Consider the following 9818-nt stretch of genomic DNA (forward strand, 5'->3'; position numbering starts at 1 on the left):
AGTCAGTGTCCTGCATATCACAGGCCTTTAATGAGGACTTGATACAGTCCTTAAATCGCAGCCTTGGTTTCTGCCGGAGTCTCCTTCCATTTACAAGTTCTCCATATAGCATCTGCTTAGGAATCCCACTATCCTTCATTCTAATAAGGTGTCCAGTCCAACGTAACTGGTGCTTGTGCACCATCGCCTCAATACACAAGATATCAGCTGTCCTCAAGACCTGTGTATCTGGAATTTTTGAGGTCCAGCTAACATTGAGAATGTGCCTGAGGCATCTCTAATGAAAGCGTTCAAGGACCCTTACCTGACGTTTGTACAGAGTCCATGTCTCACATACATACATATATACATACATACATACATATATACATACATACATACATACATACATATGCGCGCGTACACACACACACGCACGCGCGCACACACACACACACACACACACACACACACACACACACACACACTTTCCTTCGTTTTCTCTTTCAGAAGGACGTATACTCGAAACGTCACTATAAGAAACACTTGTGGACGGTTGCATATCCGACTGGTAGGTTTCTAGTTAACTCGAGCCTTGTGAGTAAAATTAGATAGAAAATGTGTGAAAATCAGATGGACTGCAATCTTAATTGAAATGACCAGTTTTGTCACTCACTGTCACATCAATTATGCCCCAGCTTTCATGTTATACGTACATGTGTCTGTGACGTAGCCAGCCACTTGCACAATAATTGAGCGAGTAGTTAACTGAGTTGAACGAACAACTGGAGGAGTATTCATTGTCGAAACGAACAGAGGAGTTGTTTTTTCTTTTTCTTTTCTTCATTCGTCGGTTCTTATACAACTATATTTATTTCCTGACATAAAAAGATGAAAAGATACTATCCCAGGGCTTGTTTTCATTGACCTCATTTTAGTAACATCATTTCATATTATATAAAAAAAAAATTTCAGTAATTTATAAGAATTATAAAAATATAGTTTAATGATACTGTCAATATCTTTCCTACAATTCTCGGTTGTTAATAACAAAATTATTAATTTAGCATTGTTTAATACAATTAAGATGTTTATTTTTATACATCTACGTTATACAATATACTTTACGAATTCAAGTCCCGCTGCGATCAATTTTATTTTTTTCATCCTTCTAACATTGTCGAAACGATTTTATATCCTCGCCACAATATCATTTTTATGTTTTGGAGAGAAATTTTCTTTTCTTTTTTACTTTTTTAATTTATAAATTAATTCTTCTTCTTTTAGTTAACTATTGATTAATTTTCTAATTTATGTACAATTTTTTTCTTCCCTTGGATTTCTTTTCCGTTTGAAAAACACATTCCACTTTCTTGAGAAAACCGGCGGGAAATTCTGATTAACGAAGAAAACAAAACTCTAAGAAGCAGACGTAGGCGAGCTTTCTGTACAAATTTTTAGAAGTCAATAAGTTTGGTGAACGACTCAAACTAATATATTTATTGGCTGTCAACGATGAGTAAAAACAAAGACGGTAATATAACACTTCTATTTCCTTTTAACCCAAAACAAATTAAAACCTGTTTGTTTTAGTATTTCTTTTAAAAAAGAAGCGGCACATCGAATAACGTAGTCCTAAATATACAAAAAGTCGGGGAAGTCACGGCTAGACTACCTTTAATCATAGGTCCTTCTTAATCAGAACTAATTTAGGGCTATAATACAACTCGTCTTTAGGTTCTTCCGTCATGTAGGTGTGTAATATATTCGTGCATTAAGCAATAACATTAGTTTATTTACTATGAAGTCTGTTATTCCATTACAGGCGTACACCCCGTGTTTAGTGTTAGGGTTTTTGTTACGCAGAAAACGGGTGGTGTACGTATTCTTTACCTCCGCCCCGTTACATACATGTTATATAATTCTGACAGTCACTAGAATTTGTAGATAGTAGTCAAAGTTGTTCAGTTTCAAGTCGGCCCTAATCCAAAAGCCTTCCACCCGTTACAATCTCATCATTTTATTTTATTTACATATTCTATCAGCTATTATCCCATGTATCCTGAATACAATGTTATTCTTTTTTTATATTTATGGGACTATATTTTACTACGTGTTTATTTGGGGAAATTTGTTTACTATTTCTAGCATTTCGAGCGGCTGCGTTGCGGCTTCTTCGTTATTAGTATTGTTTAACTTCAGCCCCGATCTGATCGACGGAATTACATCCGTAACCATTCCATCTTTTTGGGGGTTAATATCTAGTTCAACACCCGGCCGCGAATTTTTCCCCACGAGAGTTCCAGACCCCATTTATGAACTCCTTTGCATACAGCCACTCTTGGTATTTTATATAGAGAACTACATTATCCTATTTGTCTTTCATTTACCAAGGTAATTGAGTGTGGTTTAAAGGAGATTTGGCTGTTACTATTAGCAGGTCATGCAACCACATAGGGTTTCATTCACTTATATGTTCTGTACTGCAAGACGAAGTTACTAATTTACATATCGTACACGCCTTCAATTAATGTTTAAGATAGTAATTTATGCATTAAGGAAAGTCAGTTACATCGCCATTGATAAGAGGTATCCAACAATAGTTTATCAGCATTGTGGGTAACAGAAGTAAGTGAAATAGAATTCATAACATTGATGCATTTCTTAAGGTTTATACATTGAGTGAAAACAGATAGAACTGTCAAAAACTGCACCCCTAGGTGGCAAATCACACACACAAAATTGAGAAACACAACTCGAAACTGTCACTCGACCTGCTAGAAATAGTAGCCAAATTCCTGAAATTGCATCCTGCCTCTAAGGAGTGGCTGTGTGGTAAGTAGCTTGCTTACCAACCACATGGTTCCGGGTTCATTCCCACTGCATGGCACCTTGGGCAAGTGTCTTCTACTATAGCCTCGGGCCGACCAAAGCCTTGTGAGGGGATTTAGTAGATGGAAACTGAAAGAAGCCCGTCGTATATATGTATATACATGTATGTGTGTGTATATGTTTGTGTCTGTGTTTCTCCCCCCAACATCGCTTGACAACCGATGCTGGTGTGTTTATGTCCCCGTAATTTAGCGGTTCGGCAAAAGAGACCGATAGAATAAGTACTAGGCTTACAAAGAATAAGTCCTGGGGTCGATTTGCTCGACTAAAGGCGGTGCTCCAGCATGGCTGCAGTCAAATGACTGAAACAAGCAAAAGAGTAAAGAGTAAAAGAAAATCGATTCGTAACAATGATTTTCTTAATAATTTAATATGTTATTCAATGTTATTTGGCACCATACAAATATTTTCTGTGTTTCAGTACAAAAAGCAGTGTTGGAGTATCTTAATCAACAAAATCGCCCTTATAGTGCAATTGATATATTCAACAACCTTCATAAAGAATTCGGCAAAACAGTAAGTTCTTTCATAACACTGTAAAACATAATTTTTATTTGTTTTCTTGTCTTTGGTCAGTAAGTGTTATTTCCTATTTGCTTCTCTCTAGAAATCAAGGGAAATGACAACTATTCCCGTCAAATTTTGGGACCTGGACATTGTTTTCAAACTGACATATTTTCCATTACACTACAGACAGATTCAGTGTTAAGTTGCTGAAGCAGAAACATCATTATAACAAATATTCTGTTCAAAACACAGATTTACTTGTCAATTACTTGACCATAACCACTGGAGCATGTCCCTTAGTGGCTGATAATATGTGTATCTCTGATCATGAACAAGAGTGAGCGTGGCCGTTGCCAGTACCACTTGACTGGCCTTTGTGCCGGTGGCACGTAAAAGCACCCACTACACTCTCGGAGTGGTTGGCGTTAGGAAGGGCATCCAGCAGTAGTGGTGCTGCCAAATTCCCGTTAAAAATATATAGTTTTCTAAGTGACAATTAGTTATTGATCTATAAATTAGAAAATTACTATTTATAGATCAGTGACTAGTTGTCACTTTGAAAACTATAAATTTCGAACGGGAATTTGGCAGTGCCACCTCTAGCCGAACAATTATTCTGTGCTGATGAAGGGAAATAACCTGGAAATCGTAATACACAGATATTGTTTTGAGCTGAGTGGGGGTGCTTGATTCCCTTGTTTGGAAATATAAGGACACAGATCGTGTCGTATAGCCAGCTAAATTGCAGCAACATTTGTCCTAAACCAGAACTGCCATGTAATGTTGGCAAACAATCTTTACTCCAAAGTACTGTTGCTGAATATTTCTTGTTGTGAGATTTACAAATAGTAATTTTCTAAGTTTATGGTCAGTAAAATTATAAACAGTAATATGCCCTCTGCTACAAATATTAGTTTTTTCTACATTTAGTGGAATTGTCAACTGTATCATAACTGGACACATAAAAATTACAAAGGCTGATCATGACTTGACAACAAAATTTCTTAAATTACACCCTACCATCTTAGAAAAGGATGGACACATTGGACAGTGTAATCGGAAATGTGCTGTGCGTGAGAAGACCCGGCAAGCCAAGTAAGATCGTTGCCAGTGCCCCTGGACTGGCTCTTGTGCGGGTGGCACATGAGATGCACCATTTTGAGCGTGGCCGTTGCCAGTACCACCTGACTGGCTCCTGTAGGATTTTCGAGCGAGATCGTTGCCAGTGCCCCTGGACTGGCTTGTGCGGGTGACACATAAAAGACACCATTTCGAGCGTGGCCGTTTTCGTGCGGGTGACACGTAAAAGCACCCACTACACTCTCTGAGTGGTTGGCGTTAGGAAGGGCATCCAGCTGTAGAAACTCTGCCAAATTAGATTGGAGCCTGGTGTAGCCATCCGGTTTCACCAGTCCTCAGTCAAATCGTCCAACCCATGCTAGCATGGAAAGCGGACGTTAAACGACGATGATGATGATGATCTACTCATGCCTCTAACTTTTTTTTTGGTGGGGTGTTGGAGTGTTTTGCCTTCCATTTTATTCTTTCTCACCTTAAAAGTTTTTTATCTCCACCTTTTTTCATATGTTTTTTTAGGCTGTTACAAAATCCCTCGACGAATTGGCTGAATCTGGCAAAATTAAAAAGAAAACCTATGGCAAACAATGTGTATATGTTGCCAACCAGGTAGTTTTTAACTTGACATTTATATTACTGCTATTTACATATGGCATTTCTGTTATTACTCCTGTTTTATATCTTAATCTAATTACATTATTTTATAACATGAACTTCACTCCTTATGCTGTCATTACATTTGTGTTTTTGAAAGACAAATGCAATGGCAAATGTAATAAATTTATTTAAACTTATTCACCAGTTCCATACACTGACAACAGAGTTTAAATGTCACTATGTATCTCTAATCCAACCAAAGTCACAGTGACTGCTTAACTATGTGGATATATTAACCTATACTTTGAGTTATACATAATCACTTCTTAACTGTGTGAGAGTGGTGCATTAGCCTCTACTTACAACCACACCACAGTCGTAAATGTCATTGTCTGTGTTTATTGCAAGGTTACAATGACTCATTAATTAGATAAATCTATTACCTGATTCTCTCTCACGCACCAGAGTTAAAAACATCTTTATGTACCTTATCATCATCATCATCATCATCGTTTAACGTCCGCTTTCCATGCTAGCATGGGTTGGACGATTTGACTGAGGACTGGTGAAACCGGATGGCAACACCAGGCTCCAGTCTGATTTGGCAGAGTTTCTACAGCTGGATGCCCTTCCTAACGCCAACCACTCAGAGAGTGTATGCTTGAGATATTTGTCTCTACTTTCCATCATTGCACATCAGCATGGCTTTTACTTCCAGTAGGACAGACTTTCACTGCTCTGCCATTTCTTCTAGCTATCCTTATTTACAAACAGTTATATGTTGTTTCGTTCCTTGTTATCCCCCCACCACTAATCAAGCAAATCTGTGATCAAAGATGTTCCAACTCTGACCATTCTGTGTGTTTCCCTCTCTCTCTCTCTCTCTCTCTCTCATATATATATATATATATGTATGAATCAAACTGTTTTGATCCATATATTAACTCAATAAATGTTGAGTGCTCTCCTTTCATTTGTCCACTCACCTATATATATATATGTGGTGAGAGAGAGAGAGGTAGTTGGCTGATTGATTAGTTGGTTGTAGTGATACTGATTATGAATATAAATAATAAGGCTGGTGGAAAATACCTCAAGGGACCGCTCTGCATACCAAATACTTATTTGGTAGACTCTCACAGTTGTTATACAGCTAGTTGGAAAACTTAAATCTGAAGACATTAGTTGGCAAATAGGCAAAAAAAAACAGAAGTAAGCCAAGGGAGATAATTATTAAACTTGGCTGATACAAATTTTTTAGATGATATTGATTTACTGGTCTGTTAGATTCAGACTGTTCTGGAACAAAACCACAACAGAAGCAGAATAAAAAATACTGAGTACCTTACTGTTATTTTTACAGGATAATTTTCCAACTGTAAGTGATGCTGAAATGAAAACTCTGGAAACGGATATTCAGAAGCTGACTTCCAAGTTACAGAACTTACAAAATGAAGTCAATTTATTAGAAAAGGGTGAGTAAAGTAAAAGAACAAAAAAAGGGAATTATATTATTAGAGTGTTGTTATATAATAATCATCATCATCATCATCATCGTTTAACGTCTGCTTTCCATGCTAGCATGGGTTGGATGATTTGAATAAGGACTGGTGAACCAGATGGCTACACCTGGCTCCAATCTGATTTGGCAGAGTTTCTACAGCTGGATGCCCTTCCTAACGCCAACCACTCTGAGAGTGTAGTGGGTGCTTTTACGTGCTACCGGCACGAAGGCCAGTCAGGTGGTACTGGCAACAGCCACGCTCTAAACTTATTGTATACAGTGCCCAAGTGCACTTACAACTCATCAAAAAAAATAGCCAAAAGTACATGGACAATACATACAATAATTCACAGGAAGTGGACAATGAGTTGGTAAAAAAATAAGTGGTGGTAGGATGAGCATCAGGTGTACTGCTGACGAATTTCAGGAAGCATGGGAGTTTTAAAGGATGTAGCGTCCTGACAGCTAACAACTGATGCAAGTAGTTTAACCCATGCTTCAGCAATTCTGAGTTTAAAAAAATGTTCCCAACAGTCATGGGTGCCCTATTGTTCTTTGATTTTCTAAGCATGTCCATAAGTGTTAGATTTATGAAATTCAAAAAGGTGCCCATGGTTGTTTGAAAGATTGTGAGTGTCTCTCCCAAGTCAGTTGCCAAATGTCAGAGCTTTTTGATGTGTCCATACCCAGGAAGCAAGATGTTCAGAGTATGGAAGATGCCTGACAGTGGGTATTCGTCTGGTTGCACGTTTCTGAACAGTTTTTTTCATGAGATTAATATGCTGAGCAAGGTAGGGGTTACTGTTGATGTGGTAACTGGCTGCACCACTTCTGCGATTTTGTCCTTGGCCAGCTGTGTTAGGCCAAAAGTGTTACAGCCATGGTGATACAACTTTTATTTAAGAATAATGTATCTGGGACTACAAAATCCAGTGTCTTCTTTTAAGATATTAAGGTGTTATTTTTAGGGAAATTTGGCTGCTATTTCCAGCAGATTGCGCAATCATATGAAAGCTCCCGTCTTCACTTTTCAACAGTGTTGTCTTTATTTAGCCCCTGATCATTTTCAATCAAGCAAACCTATAATCAAAGGTATTCCAGCCATAATAAATTACTATGTCATGGACTATGTGGAGGTGCAATGGCCCAGTGGTTAGGGCAGCGGACTCGCGGTTATAGGATCACGATTTCGATTCCCAGACCGGGCGTTGTGAGCATTTATTGAGCGAAAACACCTAAAAGCTCCACGAGGCTCCGGCAGGGGATGGTGGCGAACCCTGCTGTACTCTTTCACCACAACTTTCTCTCACTCTTACTTCCTGTTTCTGTTGTGCCTGTAATTCAAAAGGGTCAGCCTTGTCACACTGTGTCACGCTGAATCTCCCCGAGAACTACGTTAAGGGTACACGTGTCTGTGGAGTGCTCAGCCACTTGCACGTTAATTTCCCGAGCAGGTTGTTCCGTTGATCGGATCAACTGGAACCCTCGACGTCGTAAGCGACGGAGTGCCAACATGGATTACATTGTCTAGTGTGTCCTTCTTTTTCATAACGCAGAAGGGTGTAATTTGCGAGAGATTTGGCTGTTGTTTCAAGCAGATTGAGTGATTACATAGAGGCTCTTTTGCTGACTATTCCACTGTTGTTGTTGTCATTTAACCCCAGGTCATCCCTGGTCAAGCAGACTTATGATCAACAGTATTCCAACTGTTACAACTTATGTCTATGTGTTATGTGTCATTCAGTCTATCATACAGTTGCATGATGGTTAATCATGTATGTGTGTGTATGATGGTTAATTCTGATGACTTCTTTTCCTATTTATAAAACCTGCTGTAAATTGTTTTGCAACAATGAATATTTTTTAAGCCAGTCTTATCTACGGCATGCATTCGGTGTTCTGTTTTCATTAGGCTATGGCCTGAATTACACATTACTGTAATAGGACTGGTACTTATTACCAACCATAATGAACTACTGTATCAAGGGACTACATTATCTAATATTATGTCCTTCCTTTACATAACACAGTTGGGTATAATTTGAGAGAGATTTGGTTACTATTTTGAGCATCTTAAACAACTAAATGAAATCTATCTCATTAGCTTTCTAAAAAGATAAAGATGAATGCGTCTTAATCATCATCATCATCATCGTTTAACGTCTGCTTTCCATGCTGGCATGGGTTGGACGATTTGACTGAGGACTGGTGAAACCGGATGGCAACACCAGGCTCCAATCTGATCTGGCAGAGTTTCTACAGCTGGATGCCCTTCCTAACGCCAACCACTCCAAGAGTGTAGTGGGTGCTTTTACGTGCCACCGGCACGAAGGCCAGTCAGGCGGTACTGGCAATGGCACAAGAGCCAGTCCAGGGGCACTGGCAACGATCTCGCTCGAAAGTCCTTAGACATGCCACAGGCACAAGTGCCAGAAAGGCGTCGCTGGGCACAGGTGCCATCATGATTTCGATTTAATGCCAGTGGTAATTTATAAAACTGTTGTTATTGTAAACATTTTTATTTTAATTTGCAGAACAGAAACAAATTAGCAGTTCATTGCCCACTGAAGAAGCTCAGAAACAACTTGAAACTTACACCAAAGATGTAAGTAATACTTATTACTTTTAAAGTACCACTTGTGCCATGTTAAAAAATAAAAAGCACCCATGCCACGTAAGGAACAATTGTACTGGTATCATTTAAAGGAACCCCTACTGGTGTCACGTAAAAAGAATCCATGCCGGCCCCACGTATAAAGCGCCTGTGTTAGTGCCATGTATAAAGCACTTGTGCTAGTACCACATATAAAGCACCCATGCTAATGCCTTGTATACTGGTGCTGTTACCACATAAAAAGCACCCAGTACACTATGAAATGGTTGGCATTAGGAAAGACATCCAGCTGTAGAAGGCATTCAAAAACAGAGCCTGGTGTCACTCTCCAACTGGCTAGCGCCCTGTCAAACTGTCCAACCCATGCCAGTATGGAAAACAGATGTTAAATGATGATATTGATGTTATTAAGACACATTGGCTGGGTTGTTTGAGCTTCAAATACAATGTCTTACTGTATTTGTTCTGAATCTCTACACTCTGAGTTCAAAACCTGTCAAGGTCAACTTTGCCTTTCATCCTTTTGAGGGTCAATAATAAAGTAACCAATGCAGGGCTATAGAATGTTGGACTGGATGCTTTGCAATATTTGTTCAGAGTTCAAATCCTATGGTGGTCTACTTATGCATTAGACTTAATCCATCACCC

At 38.8% G+C, this 9818-nt stretch overlaps 1 protein-coding gene across 1 annotated transcript in view; it reads left to right on the plus strand.

The window, feature by feature from the left end:
• The first annotated feature begins 459 nt into the window (after positions 1-459).
• Positions 460-9818, plus strand: part of LOC106869649 (homologous-pairing protein 2 homolog) — a 17765-nt gene continuing 8406 nt past the window's right edge. Inside the window, exons 1-5 of the mRNA XM_014915468.3 lie at positions 460-1513; positions 3293-3387; positions 4975-5064; positions 6416-6527; positions 9091-9161. Of these exons, the coding sequence (XP_014770954.1) occupies positions 1495-1513; positions 3293-3387; positions 4975-5064; positions 6416-6527; positions 9091-9161 (387 nt within the window). The 5' untranslated portion in view covers positions 460-1494. The remainder of the gene's footprint in view (positions 1514-3292; positions 3388-4974; positions 5065-6415; positions 6528-9090; positions 9162-9818) is intronic.

This window comes from Octopus bimaculoides, chromosome 9 (genome assembly GCF_046866305.1).
Source record: "Octopus bimaculoides isolate indiv1 chromosome 9, ASM4686630v1, whole genome shotgun sequence".
Taxonomy (NCBI): Eukaryota; Metazoa; Mollusca; class Cephalopoda; order Octopoda; family Octopodidae; genus Octopus; species Octopus bimaculoides.